Source organism: Hemitrygon akajei, chromosome 29 (assembly GCF_048418815.1).
Source record: "Hemitrygon akajei chromosome 29, sHemAka1.3, whole genome shotgun sequence".
In the NCBI taxonomy this organism is placed as follows: Eukaryota; Metazoa; Chordata; class Chondrichthyes; order Myliobatiformes; family Dasyatidae; genus Hemitrygon; species Hemitrygon akajei.
In genome coordinates this window covers 24932065-24954728 of record NC_133152.1, presented here as the reverse complement: position 1 = coordinate 24954728, position 22664 = coordinate 24932065, and the positions used below count along the sequence as shown (strand labels likewise).

Below are 22664 nucleotides of genomic sequence, written 5' to 3'. Positions count from 1 at the left end.
TGCGAGTCCACTTCAACTTTTAAGTGAAGTTTGGATAGGTACGTGGTTGGTAGGGATATGGAGCGTGCTGGTGCAGGTCAACGGGAGTAGGCAGTTTAAATGGTTTCAGCACAGTGTAGATGGGCCAAATGGCCCCTTCTGTGCTTTTCTTTTCCATGACTCCGTAATTTGCTTTGGGGCCACAGAGCAACTGCATGAAATGGCAAGTAATCTTATGCACCGTGACTAAAAAACTTGCTTCAGGTGTACAGGAAGCTCCAACAATCTTCAATTTGATCATTTGGAAATGCTGGCAGTTTGACGTTTGGCTCACTGGATAACATCTATCGTACTCCCAATTCACCAAGACCATGATCATGCTCCCTTTAAATTCATCCAGTTTACTGGAAAATTAATTATAATTCTACGTAACATATACATAAAAGTGTATTAAAGGTACGTTGAGGTGTTAATGGATATAACATCCAATTATCTGGGAAACCTGCCAGTCTGGCACCTGTAATTACTGGAGATTTACTGCATTGGTCCCAGACACCAGCACTGATTCCTACTCTTCTTCAACGTGGTGCAACAGAAATCTGCACGTCCACCTTAGCTTGCGAATGGGATATCAGCTGAGCGTCCCCTCAATATGTCAATATCTCAAACAGTGCAGCCTGTACAGTACAGGAACCTGCCCTTCAGCCCTTGATGGTGCATTAGTAATGAAATGCCTAAGTGAACTGATCCCTTCTGCCTACATAATGTCCTTATCCCTCCATTCTCTGCACTTTCATATGCCCTTCAAAGAGCATCTTAAATGCTTCTGTCATGTTTGCCTCCTCCACCACGCCCTGGTAGTGCATTCTATTAGTCCATCGTTCGTTCATTAGGCACCGTGATGTGTGATGTGGGCGATCGTGGTCTTTGCATAACTGTGATTGTTCTTGCTAAATTTTTCTACAGAAGTGCATTGCCACTGCTCTCTTCCAGCCAATTGTCTTTACAAGACGGGTGAACCCTAGCCATTGTCAATACTCTTCGGAGGTTGTCTGCCTGGCATCAGTGGTTGCCAAACCAGGACTTGTGATATACACCGGCTGCTCATACGACCATCACCTGCTCCCATGTCTTCATGTGACCCTGACTGGGGGTGGGTGGGGGGGGCGCTTGCCCAAGGGTGATCTGCAGGCCAATGGAGGGAAGGAGCTCCTTGCACCTCCTTTGGTAGAGACATATCTCCACCCCACCATTCTGTGAGTAAAAAAAAATTGTCCCACACATCTCTTTTGAAATTAAGGCCCCATCACCTTGCATGCTCTGCAGTATTAGGCATCTTGAGCCCACAAAAAATATGCCGTGTGTCTGTCCATGCCTCTTAATTTGACAAACTTCTATCAAGTCTCCTTTCAGCCTCGGCATTCCTTTGGGAATTTACTGACTGCACGCTGTCTAGATAATGCCCCTGTCAGTCAGGAGGGATATGCCGACCCTAGAGGAAGAGTGTCAAAGCTGACACCGCAAAGGTGGAACAGCATGGCCACTTCCCCATGCAAGGGGCCAGGAACTGATTGCCAATGAATCAGCAAACAGTTCATGGAACAGTCAGGAGTTTTATTTTGTATTTCCATTAGTTGCTTTATAGTTGCACAACATCAGAGATTTTTCTTTTTCTTTTAACTATCTGTCTGGAAATTAATCCCGCTTCCTGTTCTGTAGAGCTGCGCCAAGACCAGGTCTAATGCCTCAGACAGGAAAGAATCTTCCTATTTAAAAGGGTAACACTACAATGCTTGTAAAGCTGTGACTCAAAATTACAGCTAGCGTGGGCTGTTTAAATTCTCCCCTCTGCAAAAAGCAGGCTTACGTAGAATCAGCTGAATTCATGTAGAAGTTCAAAGGGAAAAGCTGCAGTTTGACATTCTTACAATTACGAAAAGAGCGTGACTGAACAAAAGTACCCACCACTAACTCTTCCATCGTGACTATACCGTCTCTATCGGCATCAATAACATCCTCAAACTCCTTCCTTCTCTCTTTGACCCAATCATCATCAATGTCCTGAGCCTCCTGGTTTTCCACAGTACCGACAGGTAAAGAAATAAACTCTGACACAGTCAACTTCTTATCTCCATCTTGATCTGCAGAAGAATGTGAAAACAATGTTTATTAGTGCAACAATTCACAGAACTGGATCCTTCTTAAAGTCTAGAGACTGCACTGCAAAGCCAACTCAGATGGTAACAAAGTAGGTCATTGTTCTTCATTAATCAATTAGGCTTTAATGATCAGCCCACAAATTCAACCCAATATTATAATCAGAGTTAATACCACTGCAATATGTCATGAAATTTGTTACCTTTGTGGCAGCATCACAATGCAATATGTGGTAAGTATAGAAAAAACTGAATTACAAGTATATTTATGTACATTAGTTAAATTAAGTAGTGAAAAGCAGAAATTTAAAAAATAGTGAGGTAGTGTTCATGGGTTCAATGTGCATTTAGAAATCGATGGCAGAGGGGAAGAAGCTGTTTCTGAATCGTTCAGTGTGTACCTCCGTCCTGATGGTAACAGTGAGAAGAGGGCATGTCCTGGGTGGTCGGGCTCCTTGATGGCGGAAGCTGCTTTTCTGTGGCAATGCTCCTTGAAGATGTTTTGTGTACTAGGGAGGCTGGTACCTAAGATGGAGCTAACTAGTTTTATAACTGTCTGCAGCTTACTTCAATCCTGCGCAGTAGCACACCACCACCTCCCCCCCACCACCATCCCAGACAGTGATACAACCAGTTAGAATGCCCTCCACAGTACATCTGTAGAAATTTGAGTGCTTTTGGTGACATACCAATTCTCCTCAAACTCCTAATGAAATATAGCTGCTTCAATTTCAAGAAGGCATGGAAACTGTTCACTCTCTCCACCTCTGATCTCTCTACGAGGATTGGGTTGCGTTCCCTCGTCTTACCCTTTCTGAAGTTCATGATCAGCCCTCTGGTCTCACTGACATTGAGTGCAAGGGTGTTGCTGCGACACCACTCAACTATCTACTTCAAAACATTTAAAACAAAGGGATGCATTCGCCTTGAAATTTGGTTCCCTGTTGACAACAGAGTTTTGTCCATTTATAACTGCAGTTCCTTGAGGGAGTGGCACTTCCCATGACTCACCCAACAGGATTGGTACAATTCTCCAATGCCTCTGTCAGTTTGGGCCACAAATGTTAATCTTCGCCCACCTTGGAATTGAGATATGGCTCAGCCTGCCCAAGGCTATCAGAAGTCCCACCAATGAAATCATAGTACCCCAACCGCTGACGCTTTTGTACGCCATCCAAGTACTCCCCAGCTTTTGGAATGTTTAATTTCTATGCCTCCCAAGCTTTTTTGACACCCCTACACCCACCATCAAGTGCTACTTGCCAAAGCAGAGCACACAGTGTTCCTCTGGACAAGGGACTTTGAAAGGTATCATCCAAAATTTACAACTGCAAAACTCAAGATGTTGTGCGGCTACCTGACTGATCTGGGCATGTCAATCATTTACAGAAACCACAGGTTTGCCTATAAAAGGTGATAAGAATAATTTTCTATAAGGTCTCCCCCACTATCCAAAGGTACAGCATTCCCATGAAACCGTTTATAAGCCGAAATGTCGTAAAGTGAAGAAGCAATTACTATTAATTTATATGGGAAAATTTTTTGAGCGTTCCCAGACCCAAAAAATAACCTACTAAATCATGCCAAATAACACATAAAACCTAAAACACCTCAAACATATAGTAAAAGCAGGAATGATATAATAAATATACCACCTATATAAAGTAGAAATATTGTATGTATGGTGTAGTTTCACTTACCAAAATCGGGAAGACAGCGAGCCAAAATCGATTTGGAGAAAAAAAAAATCTGTATGTACATGCCTACGCACATACACGCATACGTACGTACATGCGTACGCACGTACACGCATGCGCAAACAACTGCCCACACAAGGCTTCATGGTCATGGTAGTCTTTCTTGGGTAAACACGTATAAAGTGAGCGTCTTTTTTTTTCGTAAAAACGAAAATCCTCTTTGGTTAGCGAAAAGAGGTACCAATGTAGGTCTTTCGTAACAGCGAGCTGTCTTAAAGCGAATGTTTGAAAATCGGGGGCCACCTGTATATCTTATGAATCAGTCTCTGAGAGATGGATCCTGAGACCAGGGTTTCTTGTGGATCAGTTTTTGTTTGGTTGATGTTGTTGTAGTGTGGGAGCCATTGGTACAAGTTTTTCTGTTTTGCAGATCCTAGTTTAAGTCATGCTCTCCTGCATGTTTCAGTGAACAAGTCTGTTATGTTGCTGCCTCCAGCACACACACATATGCTACTGCAGCTGAGAATTAAAAACTAAACAAAAAAACACAAACAATGCATTCCACTGTGTGAACACTCAACACAACCCAAGGACAACTCGAGATGGCTCAACTCACAGGGGTCACATCCCTTGAATGAGACCAGTTCCAGAATCAATCTGTGAAATTTCCCTGCAGCTCCTCTCTGATTAGGAGAGCTGACTGAACACAATATTCTTGCATTTCAGCAGGGTTTTATAAAACTACGTCTTTTTTTTTAACTCTTGTACTCGTTTTCCTCATGCTAGAAATAACCAACAAAGTGAAATACAAACAGAGCATGTGGAAACACCCAGTAAATCAGGCAGCATTTGTTAAAAAGAGAAATGGTCAATGTTTCAGGTGCAGAACAATTTTTTTTTTTAACTATCAGTACACCATTAGCCTTCCTAGTTGCTTGCAGTACCATTATTTTAACTTTCAGCATTTCACGTCCAAGGACACCCAGGTCCCTCTGAACACCAACACCTTTCAATGTCCCAATGTTTAACAAAAGAAAACATTTTCCCACTTGCCTGACCAATGTCACATCAAGCACATCTACATGAAATGTTGCTGTGGAAAAGTAGCATCCATCTTCAAAGATGCTCACAACCCAGGCCATGCTCTTTTCACAATGCTGCCATCAGGTAGAAGGTACAGGTGCCTCAGGACTCACACCACCAGGTTCAAGAACAGTTACTACCCCACAGCCACCAGGCTCTTGAACAAAAGGGGATAACTAAACTCATTCTATTTCTTGTGTTCCCATAACCAATGATCTCACTTGAGTCACTACCAGTGGCATTACACTCTCCCTAAACATCCCATATATGTAATGCTCCCATTTACTACAAGTCTCACTTGACACATATACTTGCTTAGGACTATGACTGCTTTCAGACTGAACTGAATTATACGTAGTCTTTACATAAAAATTTAAGATAGAGGGGAGACTTCTACATTTGAATATTAAGTTTTGAATGTTGATTCACGGACTTTAATCATTGCACAGAAAGTCCTGAAACAGGACAAGCCTCCAGTTTGAATTGGGAAGCAGTTTCGAATCTGCATCATTTCTTTCTCAAAATAAAACAAGTACTCAGCTGTGTACCTACAACCAGTTAGGTGTCAATACCATCATACACATGAAGTTACAGTTCAACAGATTTGATACATTGTTAATGAGATGGTGTATGTCTTACAAACCGCTCTAGCGATGTACTTTAAGCAACAGCATAGATGAAATCCCTTACCTAAATCGCGGATAATTTCTTTAACCATAAATGTAAGCATTCCACGGCTGTGCTCAGGATGGAGAAAAGCCAAGAATTCGTCCTCATTCAGGAGCTGATTTGCAGGATGCTCGTCAGCCTGAAACCAACGATCTTTTAGATTATCCAGAACTTCCTGAGCTGAAATCAACAAAAATATATTTTACTACATTGTAGCTTTTTTTTTAAAAAAAAAACTTTTCTAGGCATGGGAAAAGATGTTTTACTGATCAATGTAGCAATTTCAAGTTTATATTTTTGCTACAAGAATCATTTCCCACCAAATTCTGGGCTGTTTACCCATTATCACCAGAGATCTATAAAAAGTAGAACACACTTACCTTGTGTGGTTTCCCGATATGAGCTAGATGAAGAAGGCTCCATTTGTCACAGTATAAAATGCCTCACAAAAGCTTGCCTAGTGACTAACCCGCATCCTTAGCTCAAGTCAAAGCTTTTAAAGTATCTGTCCTTGGCCTTCTCCATTTCTCTGGAGACCCCAAATGCTAAGTGTAAGACCACCATCTCATATTTTCACTCACTTCATTGAATTAGGACAGAGAGCTGGAAATAAAAACCTGCCCTTAGGTGTTAAGTCCAAAGTGTATGGAACACAGATATTAAAATTGAAATTTCCACCAATCTTTAAGGGTTCCAAGACATTCTTTCCATTAATAGTATCCAGAAAGAAACCTAAAAGTCCTTAGCTTGTTGCTTTCATTAAGAGTCCCCATACTGGGTGTACTTGGTGTTCAGAAATTCCACAACTCATTCAGAAAGAAAGTGATCGATACGAGTATTGTCCCAACTGGCAGTGGAGCCGATAAGAAACTAGTGAAATGTGGATCATCTGTTCTGACTTCAACTATTTATTTCTAACTATTCAGCAACACAAACTCCCCACTGGTGTCATTGTAAAAAAGCAATAACTTTGTCAGAAACATTCCTGGCATTGAGACATCCGCCCAGACTGTCAGGACACTTATCACCTAAATTTTCTTATCATGGTTAATGATTTGGCTTTGAACAATCATGTTTTTAAATCTCTTCTGACTAGAAACCAGTTTCAAAAGCCTTTCAGAAAAAAATGAAGCCCAAACTGAGGGAAAAAGCTCTCGGTCCATCACACCTCAGTTCTTCATTCGTTGTCTTGCATAATATTTTTATTTCAAGTACATCAGATTTTAACTCAAGTTCTTACTAATTACACTAAGGTCCTCAAAGTGCATGCTAATGTCCAATTCACGTCCAGCTAGATGCAGGATGTCAGGCTGGAGAAAGATGGTTATGGGCATCTGATGAGAGTTAGCGCTGAGAGAGCAAACAGATCTGAAATGCCGGTTCCTATGCTCTCCACAGACCATTAGCATCATTTTCTGTTGCCAGCTAATATTAACTTTCCTGGAGGAAAAAAATCCAAACGGCCAGTTGTAAACCACAGCTCAATGTGTCTGTATGTTGGACATCAGCTGGCCGGCTGCTGCCAAGCAATCTTATGCTACGACTCCAAAGAAAGCCTTTTATGTCAATACAGAAACAGAAAATCTTCCGCCACCTCTGGCTCAGTGTCTATTTCTTTGGCCAGAAGGCTTCAACCCAAACTGTTGGTGAGTGGCAGATGCCTGGAATGCGCTGCCTGGTATGATGGTAGAGGCGAACACATAAGAAGCTATTAAGAGACTTTTAGATTGGCACATGAAAATGAGGAAGATGGAAGGGATCAACTTTTGGGGGCTTTATGATTTACTTTTTTGCTGGTTCGGCACAACACTGTGGGCTGAAGGGCCTGTTCCTGTGCTGTACTGTTCTATGTTCTTACATCAGTCTACTCTATTACTGATCCACCTCCCTCTGACCAGTTACCCTAAGAAATTTCTGATGAAGGGTCTTCAACCTAAAAAATTTTTTCCCTTATAGATGTAGGTACATTGGGAAAATCAGGTTGGAAATGAATCTCAAGAGAGTGAGTTTGTTGAATGCCTTTGAAATGCTTTTTAGAGCAGTTTGTCATTGAGCCTACTAGGGGGATCAGCTACACAAAAATACAACTGCAGATGCTGTGGATCACAGAATACGTACACAACACTGGAAGAACTCAGCAGGCCAGGCAGCATCCGTGAGAAAAGAGTAGCCAATGTTTCGGGCCGAGACCCTTCATCAGGAATGGGGGGGGGGGGGGGGGGGGGGAAGAGAGGGCTGAAGCCCAGTAATAGAGATAGGGGAGGGGGTAGGGCCTAGAGGCGCCAAGTGGAAAACCAACCAGAGGAAAGATAAAGGGGGGAGGGGATAAGCATGAAAGAACTGTAGAGATAAACAAGCAGAAAGTTGAAAGGGGAGAGAGGCAGAGAGGGACCTGGGATAGGGGAAGAGGGAGGGGGAGGGAATTACCGGAAATTGGAGAATTCAATGTTCATACCACCAGGCTGGAGGCTACCCAGATGGTAGATGAGGTGTTGCTCCTCCAACCTGAGTTTGGCCTCATCATGGCAGTAGAGGAGGCCATGTATGGACATACCTAGATGGGAATGTGAGGCAGAGTTAAAAGTGGGTGGCAACTGGGAGGTTCTGTCTATTGTGACTGACGGAGCATAGGTGCTCGACGAAGCGGTCCCCCAATTTGCGTCGGGTCTCGCTGATGTAGAGGAGGCCGCACCGGGAGCACCGGATGCAATAGACGACTCCAGCAGACTCGCAGGTGAAGTGTTGCCTCACTTGGAAGGACTGTCTGGGGCCCGGAATGGTGGTAAGGGGGGAGGTGCGGGGACAGGTGTAGCATTTGCGCTTGCAGGGATAAGTGCCGGGTGGGAGTTCTGTGGGGAGGGACGTGTGGACCAGATAGTCGTGGAGGGAACGATCCCTGCGAAAAACTGAGAGGGGTAGGGAGGGAAAGATGTGCTTGGTGGTGGGGTCCTGTTGAAGGTGGCGGAAGTTGCGGAGGATAATATGTTGGATCTGGAGGCTGGTGGGGTGGTAGGTGAGGACAAGGGGAAACCTGTCCCTGTTGTGGTGACGGGAGGATGGGTTGAGGGCTGAAGTGGAGGAGATGCGGGTGAGGGCATCTTTGATGATGCCAGAAAGGAAACCACGATCCTGAAAGAGAGAGGACATTTGAGAAATCCTGGAACGGAAAGTTTCATCCTGGGAGCAGATGCGGCAGAGACGGAGGAACTGGGAATAGGGAATGGCATTTTTGCATTGGGCAGGGTGGGAAGAGGTATAGTCAAGATAGTTATGGGAGTCAGTGGGTTTGTAGAAGATGTCAGTGGATAGTCTGTCTCCAGAGATGGAGACCGAGAGATCAAGAAAGGGGAGAGAAGTGTCAGAGATGGACCAAGGGAATTTAAGGGCTGGTTGAAAGTTAGAGGCAAAGTTGATGAAATTGACGAGCTCAGCGTGGGTGCAGGAAGCAGCACCAATGTAGTCGTCAGTGTAGCGGAGGAAAAGTTGGGGAGTGGTGCCAGTATAGATTTGGAGCATAGACTGTTCTACATAATCCACAAAGAGGCAGGCATAGCTGGGGCCCATGCGAGTGCCCATGGCTACGCCCTTGATCTGGAGAAAGTGGGAAGAACCAAAGGAGAAGTTATTGAGAGTTAGAACAAGCTCCGCCAACCGGAGGAGTGTGGTGGTGCTGGGGAACTGGTGGGGTCTGTTATCCAAAAAGTAGCGGAGGGCTTTGAGGCCTTATTGATGGGGGATGGAGGTGTATAAGGATTGAACATCCATGGTAAAAATGAAGCAGTCAGGGCCGGGGAATTGGAAGTTATTGAAGAGGTGAAGGGCATGGGATGTATCCTGGATGTAAGTGGGGAGAGACTGAACAATGGGGGATAAAATGGAGTCCAAGTACAGACACAGGTTCGGTGGGGCAGGAGCAGGCTGAAACTATGGGTCCGCCGGGACAGTCAGGCTTGTATACTGGACTGGGTGTTATGTAATGAACCAGAGGCGATTAGGGAGCTTCAGGTAAAACCGTCGCCGGCAGCCCATTCCACACACTCACCACTCTCTACATAAAAAAACTTATCCCTGACATCTCCTCTGTACCTACTCCCCAGCACCTTAAACCTGTGTCCACTTGTGGCAACCATTTCAGCCCTGGGAAAAAGCCTCTGACTATCCACACGATCAATGCCTCTCATCATCTTATACACCTCTATCAGGTCACCTCTCACCCTCTGCCACTCCAAGGAGAAAAGGCTGAGTTCACTCAACCTGTTTTCATAAGGCATGCTCCCCATAAGACATGTCCTTGATGGTTATAGTCCACTCAAGTTCTTTGTCAAATTAAAGACCTTCTTGCTACAAGCTATAATATGCCAGTTTGCCCTTTAGTCTGGGACAAGTCTGAGCATGAATCAATATTTCGTTATAAATGCTACCGACATTTTCTTTTGATCCAAAGGACTGAAATCCCCACCCACAGACCTCTCAGTGGACTTGAGGGTTCTCAAGGACAAAATGAATAAATAGTTAGTGTATAAATCAATAGGGGATTGGAATACTGGCCTCCTAATTCAAGAGGGTGGGAGAACAAGGAGGGAGTAGATGCGATGCACCTGTTGCAGGTATTTGAATGGACAACAGTTCAGGCACCACATCTCAGGAAGGACACTGTGCTGATTCACCAGAACAATGGCAAGCCACTATCCATAAAATGTGATATTCAGGGCTTTGAGCACCAATTTGCTGGCAAAAGCAAAATTAGGGATTTCAGTGCAGAAAGACTCACAATGGCACAGAATGATTACACTGCACTTTATGTTCGGAGATTGGTAAATGGAATACATGAAACTGACTCGGGGCGTAGTGAAGAGAGTACCGCCTTTACTTTTATACACAAAGGGCAAGTAAATGGAACAGAACTTATTTTCAGTTTTCTGACATTTAACCCTTTTATTGGTAAATTAACTTACCTGAAAATTTCCCCAAACTCAAGCTTTAACACATTAAAGTGTTTCCACTATTGTATGGCAAAGATTTCTGACTTTTAAAATTGGAGGCAATGGTGATAACATCAGTGTGTGTGTATATATGTACGTGAATTGTCTTTCATGAGGGGGTGTTTGAACAATTGAATTTCATGTACTTGCACAGAGAAAGAAAAAAAAAAGTAGAAAGCGAAGTAGATTTTAATGGTTGTGTTCTGAAATCTGAAGGTGGCTGGCTGGTTCATTCTACCCAGGCTCAAGCAGATAAATGCACCAAAGGAGTGGAAAGGCGGGCTGATTCCAGTTTTTTTTTGCAAACTCAGTTCTCCAAAAGGAGAACGGAAAAGGAACTTGAAGATAGTGGAAACTTTGTAGTATCAGAGGATGAGTCACTGACGGTAGGGTACCCAGCCCCCGCCCTGAATTTACAACCACGTAGCTATAAAGATAAGAGCCTGCAGTTGCAAATATAAGCTGTTGGAGAAATCAGCAGGTCAAGCAGCATCTGCCAAGACCCTGCCTCAGGACTGTGAGGGTAGAGGGAAGAGCCAGTATAAAACAGTGAGCGGTTGAGACAGAGGTTGGTAAAAGGTGGAACTAGATTGGGGGTTGGGGGGGGGGGGGGGGGGAGAATGATGGCAGACGGAGCCAGGTTAGTGAGGGGATTAGGAAAGGTGAAGCAAAGAAGAAGAAGCGCAGGTAAATAGTTATGTGGATGATGGGCAGATGGAAGCAAGTAGAGGAAGGATGAAAAAGGCAAACAAAATGAGAGATCCAGACTAGACTGGCATAAGGGAGAAAGGAACATAGGGTTACCTGAGATTGGAAAATTCAATGTTCCTAGCATTGGGCTGTATGCTACTCAACTGCAATATAAAGTGGCAATGCAGAAGGCCGAGGACAGAGAGGTCAGTGTGGGAATGGGAAGGGGAGTTGAAATGTCATGTAACCAGAAGCTCAAGATGGCCACTGCAGGAAGAGAGTGGGTGCTCTGCAAAATAGTTGCCTTTTGGTCAATGATGACAACCGGGATGCTGGTGCTAGGTAACCTGATGATAATTGCACCCCACAACATCAAGAGGTAGCTATTTTTTTTACTTTTGCAGCACTCGTGGTGAAAATATTAATCGGACATTTAGTAGTTCATGCCTGAATGTTGCCTGAGACTTGGTGCGAGCAAGCATGGACTGCTTCAATTCCTGGAGTTATAAACTGCAACTGAACATTTAGAAATCATCTTGCACAACCTTCAAACGGCAGTGTCTCAAGGTGGCATCCATCATTAAGGACCTTCGCAATCTAGGACATGTCTTCTTCTCATTTCTACCATTGGCAAAGGAAGTACAGGAGCCTGAAGACCCACACTGAAGACTTTAGGAACACTTCTTTCCCTCCGGCATCAGATTTCAGAACAGTCCATAAACACAACCTCGCCATTCCTCTTTTACACTATTTGCTTTGTTGTAACTCACAATAATTTCGATACCTTGCTTTGTAGTGCTGCCGCAAAGCAACTCATTTCAAATCACTTGTCAATGATAAACATGATTCCGACTCACTCTGGACCTTTTGATGGGAGGATGGTCACTGGTGAAGATGATTGGTCCTAGGAACAGATGAATTACTTTCTTTTTGTGAGGTATGACTCCAGCTGATAGGGTTCATTCCCTTTGTTGCCCACTGAGTTCAGTTTTACAGGGTCTGTAATGCCACCCTCAAGTCACAGGCTGCTTTCATGTGAATAGCAATCATGCTCATCTCATTCCTTGAAATGGCTTCCTACTTACTGGGGTCAGATCACGAAATCAATGGCACAAACACACACAACAGGACATCAGCAGGAACGAAGCGTGGGACTCTGACGGCGACCTGCGCACAAGTACTTACTCTCTTCATCAATCTTCAGCTCTTCGTTGTTCTTGATTTTCTCTGCCACTTCTTTCTCATTAAACCCCTTGCTTGTTAGAAACTTGATTCGATATTCGTCCCAGGATACCTGACCTACAGAGAGATGGTACATACGTCTTTTTTAAAACAACACATACATACAGTTTTAGGAAAACAAATTAAACAGGGTGTAACCAAAGGAAGGAAATCTAGAGTAGACCCAGAGATGGATGTGATCTTGCACTGTCAAACCACTCAAATATTTTTAAGTCAGAAGGGGACTATTCCCGCTTTCACCATTTTTCTCTTGGTCTGCCCCATGGTATCATCAACCTCTGTAGTTAGTAGGTAGAATCAGACAAAACGAATCAGCAAGCAAAGATTTGGCAGGATAATTAATGAATGCCAAAGACATATGGGTTAGTAAAGGTTGTTAAGGTCTGGGCATGCTATGTTGGCAACGAAACCATGGCAACACTTGCAGGCTGCCCCCAGCACATCCTCTAAATGTGTTGGTCGTTGACACAAACAGCATGACAAACAAAGGTGAAACTGACAGGACATGATGCATTCCTACCCAACTGTATTCTCCATTGAGTTTAATGTCTTTATTATATTGGGCAGCTACAAATCAAGCTCAATTGATAAAAATTAGTTCCAGAGAATGCAAATCAGGGTCCTAAAAACGGACATGCAGAGAGACGGGATCTTCTGCTTTGGGATGGGTGGGCTGTACCTACTGAAAGGGGCTTTAAGCAGTTTCATCTAAAAATTTGGAAGAGCAAAGTAGCAAGTGGCCACTTACAAGAAAACAGAGTCAAACTATGTGGTATTGTAACTTCTTTTTGCAAAGTGGGTGGATAACTGCAAGGTACATTTTAATGGTGATAAACAAACACTTCAGAGTTGCAAAGATGATGTAGGATTAATAAGAAAATAAAAAATAAGAAAATAAAGAGTCATACAGACCCCCCCCCCCTCCAGTTATCAAACTAGACTGCTGCCATGACGTGAGGTATTACATGACAGGTTTAAAAATAACAATAAGTAAAAACATGTTGAAATATGCTCTGCAGGAAGACAACATGAGCAAATCTTCAAATGTGGTATCTTGTGTTGTACTTGTGTTGCAAAGCTTTTAGAGTACACTGGGAATATCTAGCAGGAAACAGACAACCAAACAGGTTAAATCAGCCTCCACGTAATTCTACAACTGAGTGGAAAATGTTAAATGTTACAGTTGTAGTGCTTTTGGGACTTTTTAAAAAATGGAAATGTTACTCCTATAATTGGCCAACTTCATATTTTAAAGAATCTGTAGCTTTGCTCGAGATTCAGGAAACCACTGCAATAAGTTCAGCAAATCTTGTTTGATAACTTCTTTTAGATAGAGCACTACCTAATGCATCAATTAGACCACAGTTCACTCTTCAAAAGCAGATCTTATTTTAAAGAGCAAAACATTAAAATCTACCAAGGCTATGGAAAGTTTTAAGATATAGAAAGTTGTCTAATTCTTGAAAGCATAAAAGACTATGAAAACCAGCCAATTTTGTCACATGCACAGGTTTATGTATGCAGAATTAAAGAGGTTTTAATACTTAAAACACACAAGTAGATAAGACTATCTAACTACTACCATCTTTTATAAGTGCTGTCTTAACACAGAAAGACTGAATTTCCACTGCAGTTCTTTCACAGAAAATCTGAATGTCTCAATAAAGTGATTAAAGGGCTGAACATTGAAGGTCCAGAGGTTCAGCCAAAGGCCCCTGAATTTTTCCAAACAGTGCAGGAATTTCAATTTGGCAGTGCTGTGATATTTTTTGAGAATTATGAGTGTGCTTTCTGAAAAAAAGAAATGTTTGCTAAAAACACAAAATGCTGGCAGAACTCAGCAGGCCAGACAGCATCTATGGGAGGAGGTAGTGATGACATTTCGGGCCAAAACCTTTCATCAGGAGGGTTTGCTGTTTGCAGAAATGTTTGCTGTTCATCCCATAGTTTTGGTGTTCTGGGGTTTGAACAAGTGGACCTTCAAAGTCCACAAATCAGAATATTGATCCAATATCCTCTATGATTAACTCTAACTACCAATGTTGCAACAGCAAAGATTTAATTGTAAGACCTTAGCTTTGGTTGCTAATTAAAAGGAAGCTAACAAGTCTAGACAAAAATATCTTTGATCCAAAAGTTTCAGACATCAAGTTCAGATGGATTTATTATTGGCAAACTGTGGGAGCAAAAATAAAAGCACAGCTTGATAGGAGTTTGCCAAAAATAAAGTGCTTGAAATTCACAGCTATGCACCAAAGCACTATTCAGAGATGACCTGCAATGTCTTAATCCTCTTCCCAGTGTTGCAAGCTTCTCTGTGAGCCCCTTTCTGGTGTTTTTTTCAGAAATAGTTTTAATTAATTACATGCCTCTGGTTGTCAATTGTGGAGGAACTGGGTGCTTGTGGAAGGGGCACCAATCAAGTGGGATGCCTTGCACTGGATGGTGTCAAGCTTCTTGAATCTTGATGGAGCTGCACTCATCCAGGCGAGTGGCGAGTATTCCATTACACTCCTGACCTGAGCCTTGTAGATGGTGGATAGGGTTTGGGGAGTCAGGAGATGAGTTACACGCCGCAGGATTCCCAGCCTTTGACCTGCTCTGGTAGCCACATAGACCAGTTCAGTTTCCCGTCAATGGTAACCCCTAGGATGTTGATAGTAGGGGATTCAGGATGGTGATGCCACTGAATGTCAAAGGACGATGGTTAGAGCCTCTCTTGTGGGAGATGGTCATTGCCTGGCATTTGCGTGGCTCGAATGTTGTTTGCCACATTGAAACATTGAGACTGCTGAATGAAAATTTCCAGTGGTTTTTGTTTTGTTCAAAACAGAAGCTTTTCTAAAGATTACTGTCAATGAGCAATAAGAAATGAGTCAATCCAGCCCCTTAAGAGTCAGCCTTTAAAATAAAGTTGCAAGTTTTAATTTTCGGGAAGCACATACTGCCCATCTTTACTGCCCCCAAAAAGGTGATGAGCATCTGGCCTTGAACTGCCTTTATTCTCCTAAACATGCCATCACATTGACACTGGAGTGGGAGTTCCAAGATTTATACTATTGTTGGAATTAAAGCAATTTCCAAATCAGTATGGCTGCACCTTGGAGAGGAATGGAAGATTGTGATGTCCACATTTGCCTACTGCCTTAGTCCTCCTTGGTGGTTTGGGCTTGAAAGGTACAGCTGGTGTGCACTGGCAGTGACGGGGTTAATGCTTAAGGAAATGAATGGGTGCCAATCAAGCAAGCTGCTTTGCCTCAGGTGGTGTTGAATTCTTGTGAACAGTGGAATTAGCCAATGATGTGTGAGGACTGGGGTGACAGGCCTTGGACAACCAGGGTGCCACTTATTATTATTGAGATGCAGCACGAAAACAGCCTTCTAGCCCTTCAAGCTGTGCCACCCAGCAATCCCTCAATGACCAATTAACCCACCAACCAGCACATCTTTGGACTGTAGGAAGAAACTGGAGCACCAAGAGGAAACCCACGCATCACGGACAGAGTGCACAAATTGCTTACAGGCAGTGGCGGGAACTGATTCCAGGTCGCTGGTACTGTCAAGAGCTGTGCTAGCCACTACGCTACCATGCCACCCTACTTTGTAGCCCTGCTGATGCCCCCTTCCATCAGTTTGCTGATTGTGTAGAACAGGTTGACTTAGCCAGCTTGTCTTGGTTTTGTGAACAGACATATTTCAGTAAAGTTCCCCATTGTCAAATGGATGCCAATGTTGTAAATGTATTAGAACAGCTTGGCTAAAGGAACAACTAGCTCTGGACTGTTGATCTTCTGTACTACAGTTGGGATGCTGTCTGGTTCTATAGTCAGTGGTATTTTGCTTATTTCACAATATCACAAGAAATGACTTGGCTAGTAATAAGAATGGTAAAGACAATGGTACTTCAAGAGAATTCTTACTAAAGCCAAATAAATTCTTAGAAGTTTCCTTGAAATTCGAGTAAATTTCAGCAATATTTCTTCCTCACCCTGGAACTTCTAATACATTAAGGAGAAATTAGTCACTGGTGACCATCCATATAGAACAGTACAGCATAGGAAAATGCCTTTCAGCTCACCATGTTATTCTGAACTAATTAAACTGGTAATTAAACACCTAACTAAACTAATCCCTTTTACCTACAGAATGACCATATCCCTCCATTCACGTGCCTACCTTTTCTATATTTCTAGAAGGACTTTTACCTCCTTCAGCTGATCCTTCCGAGAGATTTGACTCTCCCTCCGATTCGCTATCACTTTCAGTTGCAGTGGTAGCTGGGCTTTGTAGTTCTTTTTGTTCCTGTTTGCGCATGCTCCATCCTTCGCGTTTGTGCAGTTCACGATGGTTTTTTCCTTTGGAAGTGGCAAGCGTTGCCAACATCTCCTGTTCAGTATCACCGGCGATACAATGTACCTGAGATCGCGGCTCCTCGGTAGACGTGGGCCTCGCTCTTGTTCCAACTTGCGTAGTCTTCCCGGTATTAGTTTTCTTCATCTTCTTTCCTTGAGACATAGCTTGACACAGTCCGGAGTCGTTTATAAGCAACTTTTAGAGAGTATTGACTAACTTTTCTTCATTTAAACATTAATTTATTAACTTTTTACGGGAGAGCTGGGTCCCTGCGTCTCGATCCTACGTCATCACGTGATGTCCCCCGTGCCTACCTTAGAAACTCTTAAACACCTCTATCGTACTTGCCTTAACTACCAACCCTGGCAGTAAATTCCAGGCACCCACCATTCTTTTTAAAAACAACTTGCTTCCTTCACCTTAAATGTATTAGGTGTTTTGATCTTGGGGGATAAGATACCAGCTGTCTTATCTATTCTTCTCATAATCTTATAAACTTCTATCAGGTTTTCCCTCAGGCTTTGCCGCTCCAGAGAAAACAACACATGTATGTACACTTCTCCTTAGAGCGCAGGCCCTGTAATCCAGGCAACACCTTGGCAGATCTCTTCTGCACGCTCTCCATAGCCTCGACATCCTTCCTATAATTGGGTGATCAAAAATGAATGTATTAATCCAGACGTGGCCTCACCGCAGTTTTATAAAGATGCAAGGCATCTTCCTGACTCTTGAACTCAGTGCCTTAATAAAGACAAACCTTCTTTACCACCCTGGTAACCTGTGCAGCCACTTTCACAGGAACTATGAACCTGGAAGCCAACGATGTACTAACTGTAAGGGTCCTGTCTTTAATTATATATTGTCCCTTTATATTTGCTTCTCTCAATGTGCATCTCCTCTCACTTTGCCGGATTGAACTCCATCTGCCATTTCTCTTTCCATTTCTGCAACTAACTTAAGTCCTGCAATCTTCTACACGATCCACACCCCAATGTTATTATCGCCTGTGAACGTACTAAGCCACTGATCCAAATGTGCTAGAGGACACTGGCTGTACATCTCCCCCACAATTCCACACATACACATTCAAGAACTGGACAAGAAATTTCCCCCATATGTGATACTAAGGGAGGCATTCTCACTTGTAGGTGAATAGAGATTGACTATTTGACTTGGACAGGCTCAGTGCTCCACACTTAATTCTAAATTTTATGCAAAGAGTAAGAATTTGGGTGGCCAATATTCAACATCCAGTCCTAATTGACCTGGTGAAAGTATAGGTGTAATACTTCCATGACCAGTTATGGTCAGGTTCTTCAGGACACAACCAGTTGTACTACAGATCCCGTCAAGGTAAAGTATTCTTGGTCAGTATCCATCAGGCAGCATCTATGGAGAGGAATAAACAGTCAACGTTTTGAGCCGAGACCCTTAATGAGCCCCGATGAAGGGTCTTGGTCCAAAATGTCGACTGATCTGCCTGACCTGCTAAGATCTTCCAGCATTTTGTGCGTGTTAATCTGGATTTCTAGTATCCGCAGAATCTCGTGTCCAAGAATATTTCACACACTCTACTTTCAGTGTTTCACCCAATATGGAGGTAGATGGAGTTGGAGGAAGATGAATTATTCGGCTAAACGGAAGAATAAGTGGCAACCATGAGGTTTCCTTGGATTAATTAACCTGAAGCTATCACTCAGAGAGGAAAACGGACTCAAATTTCTCCTAATTCCATCAAGCAAGTTTGGTGTAATTGAGAAGGGAAGCAGTTCTGTTTTAGTCATCTTACGGAGAAAAGGACACGTTTTTGGGCCTCAGTTTGTTAGTTGAGTGGAGCTTTATACTTACTATGAATTAATTGCGTCAGAGGATTATCTGATATCTCTTGAGAGTAATAACTGCACCTCAGTGGCCACAAGGGCAGAGGAGGAAGGAAACAATTTACTTTGAACGTATGAAAATTCTGAAGGTGCCTAGTAAGCAATTAAGCACATATAGCAACCTTCAAATAGCAACCTTCCAACACTGAAACCATTAAAGAAAGGTAAGTTGTACTACAGAGTTGAATGTGAAAAAAAAATTATGTATGCAATAAGTACCACTAAGTAGTATAGACAGGAAGTTAATGGTTTGCAGGACTTCAAACTAAACATTATAAAAACTTGAAATGAATAGATGACTTGAAAGATTTACGCAGATGATATTTAAACAAATATCAACATTTAAACAGCTAAATTTCTAAACAGCATTGTAGGGTAAACCAACCATGGAACTGGGCACCTCTCAAATAATATCCAGCAAGGCCAGAGTGCACCAGTGGCCATCTATGTCTCAGGGGAAAGCTGAGTTCATGTGATGACCATGTGCTTCCAAAATGAACAGGGGCTACTCAAGAGGGAGGAGCCATCATGGGAAACAGATCAGAGAAGCTGCAAAGATACTATGCAGCGTTGGCCAGCCCACAGAAGGGAGAGGGCAGCAGCTGGCATCAAGGTAGAAAGCAGATCTCTCCCTGCAGCAGGAAGGTCTGAAAATGGTGCAGGATCTACCCCTACTGCTGAGGGTACACGAAAAGTTGGTTAGGCTCTTGCGTAGATAATGAAGTCCGTAAGTCTGCAGTAAGGAGATAAAGAGGATGACTTTACATGAAGCAGAGTGAGAAAATTCATGATGCATGTGGTATTGGGAATGCCCACCAATAAAGACAGAGGGAAAGAGACGTGCAAGGTATGTTAAGTTTATTTCTACTTTACCTTTTGTCCATCATATACTGTAGTACTGCTGCCAAAAGCTAATCTTCATGGTAGTTACACCCTGAGTATGTTTGCCATTGCCTAAGACAACAATGGACTTGAACTTGAAAAGCATCTGGCATCACAAGTAGAGTTAAAACGAGGCACTGAATAGGGTAGCAACAAAACATGTTCTGCATATAACTGGTGCTACAAGGTGTAGCAGAGGCCCAACTTCAGAGAACTTGTAGCTCCAGTAATATTCTCTCAGCATGATTCAGTTAGGAGAATGTTGCAGGCGTGGGGGGGGGGGGGGGGGGGAGGGGGTCACGTCCACAGAGGAGCCGCAACAACCGATGCAGTCAGAGGGAGCAAAAAAGCATAAAGGTCCTTCTGAAGAGAAAGAAAGGGAACCCAACTACCTGAAATCACCAAGTCACAGGTAAAGGCATGGAGTGTCTTGCGCTGTGTGCCCTGCTTCTGAAGCTCTCTTACTTTGGAGTTTTGAGTTCTGAAGAACTGAAGGTTTCCTTTCTCAGTCTGTATTTTTGTGCTTTGGGTGATTATTGTGGCAGCACCTCATTTCTGACACATCAGGGGCGGTATTGTTTACTGGACATGTTTGGAATGTCCATGGCACAGGGCTTGCTTCAACTGCCAGGTTTCACCAGCAGTCCTTCCCGGCTTTCAGGATCTCCATAAATCTGAGGAGCAGAATTAGGCCATTCCAACCCATTGAGTCAGCTCTAACATTCAATCATGGAAGATATCTTATTATCCCCTCTAAACCCCATTCTCCTGCTTTCTCCCCCTAACCTCCGACACCCTTACTAATCAAGAACCATCAACCCCTACTTTAAATGGATCCTATGACTTGGATACCACAGTCATATGTGTCAATGAATCCCACAGATTCACCACCCTCTGTCTAAAGAAATCCCTCCTATCTTCTGTTCTAAAGAATGTCCCTTTATTTTGAGGTTGTGCCCTCTGGTCCTAGACTCTCCCACTATTGGAAACATCCTTTCCACATGCACTCCATCCAGTCCTTTCAATACTCGATATATTTCAATGAGATCCTACCACCCCACACCCCCACCAAACTCTAGCACGTACAAGCCTGGGACCATCAGAAGCTCCCCGTACATTAATGCTTTAACTCCCAGCAACTAGTAATTTAAAGCTCCCATTTAGTCACCACATAGCACTTTATAGAGTAGTACAGCACATAAACAAGCCCTTCTGCCCATCTAGTCTGTGCTGAGCCATTTAAACTGCCTACATCCTTCGATCTGCACCAGGATCATTGCCCCCCATATCCCTACTATCCAGGTACCTACCCAAACTCCTCCTAAATGTGAAAATTGAACTCACATACACCACATACGCTGGCAGCTCATTCCACACTCTCAGAACCCTCTGAATAAAGATGTTTCCTCCTTATGTTCCACTTAAACTTCTCACTTTTCACCCTTAACCCATGACCTCTTGTTGTAGTCCCACCCAACCTCAGTAGAAAAAACCTGATTGCACTTACCCTATCCATACCCCTCATAATTTTGTAAATCTATCAAATCTCTTCTCAATCTCCTACGATGTAAAGAACAAGATTTACATCTCTGACAATTAGGAGAGGCGTTATGATATATTTTGTGCAGTCTATGCGGATTGTAGTAGGTCCTGTTAAAAATATTAAACTGTATTTGTCTATGTTTAGTTGAAATTAATACAGTTTGAGACATTTGAAGGATATTACACCAATCAGCATCATTGGAATTACAGTCGAGATCTGATTCCCACTTATTTTTATTATCACTCTTAGTATATATTGGCAAGTTACTGTTTAAAATAATATAAATAGATGATGTAAGATCCTCTGTAATGTACAGGGCTTCTCTAAGCAAGTGCTTTTCAAACGGGGATTCTATTGGAATTTGTGGATAGCCTGTATAATTGTTATGGACCCTGTGTCTAATCTGAAAATATTTAAATAAATTATGATTTGGTAGATTAAATTTACCAGATAGTTGTTGAAAATTGGCAAAGTTATCTTGGCTATATAAATCTTCAACTGTTTTTATACCACTATTAACCCAATTTTTTTAGAATTCCGTCTGCAATCAGGTGGGGGATGTTGAGGTTATTCCACAGAGGAGTTTTCTGAAATAATGAGGTTATTTATACCAATAACTGCATGAGCTTCTTGTCATTCTGCAAAAGAACTGTAAAATTATAGGGTTCTTAGTAATACTTAGGAGTGCTTTCTTAGATGTTAAAAACGGAAGAACTTATAAGGGAACATTTTTAATTGATGTTGTTCAATAGAAAGCCATCTAGTGTCATTGTTCTCAAAGTGCAACCAACACCATATTGGACGGAATTGAGCTAAAAGGTAATAACATTTAAAATTAGGAAAATTTAATCCTCCCTTAGCATGATTGAGAGTTTGACTCTAGGGACTTTAACTTTACATAAAAAGCTGGACATTGATTTGTTTAAATCATTAAAGAGACTTTTGGGAATTTTAATTGGGACACATTGGAATAAATATAGAAATTTGTGGGGGTATATTCAATTAAATTAAGTTCACTCTTCCAATTAAAGATAATGGCTGTTCCCTCCATTTCTGTAGATCTAATTTAACCCGATTCCATAATTTGTTGTAATTATCTTTAAGGATTTTGTCTGCTGCTCTCCTAATTTCTATGCCTAAATATTTAAATCCATTCGAGCACCATTGCAAGGGTTTGACTAGGTTCTTAATGCTATTATCCTGTATATTAAAAGACATGACTTCACTTTTTGAAAGGTTTAATTTATATCCAGAAGCAGTACTGTATTGCTGAAAACACTGTAGAAGGTAGGGTAATTACTTTTCTGGATCAGACAGGAAAACTAAAAGATTGTTGGCGTAAAGTGCTAGTTTGTGTTCATTTGAGCCAAATTTAATGCCGGTAATGGTGGGATTAGTACGAATAGCAATAGCCAGCATCTCAATAGCTATTAAGAATAGCAGCAGAGCACTTGGACAAACTTGGTGAACTCCTCTGGATAGCGGGAAGGTACCCAACAGGACTCCAT

The 22664-nt window shown here is 42.5% G+C and overlaps 1 protein-coding gene across 1 annotated transcript in view; it reads right to left on the bottom strand.

Annotated features, from left to right (window-relative positions):
• The window catches only part of sdf4 (stromal cell derived factor 4), a 91200-nt gene that overhangs the window by 4827 nt on the left and 63709 nt on the right, over nt 1-22664 (bottom strand). Inside the window, exons 3-5 of the mRNA XM_073031916.1 lie at nt 12442-12555; nt 5606-5764; nt 1945-2120 (exon numbers count right to left, since the gene is read on the bottom strand). Coding sequence (XP_072888017.1) covers nt 1945-2120; nt 5606-5764; nt 12442-12555 — 449 coding nt within the window. The remainder of the gene's footprint in view (nt 1-1944; nt 2121-5605; nt 5765-12441; nt 12556-22664) is intronic.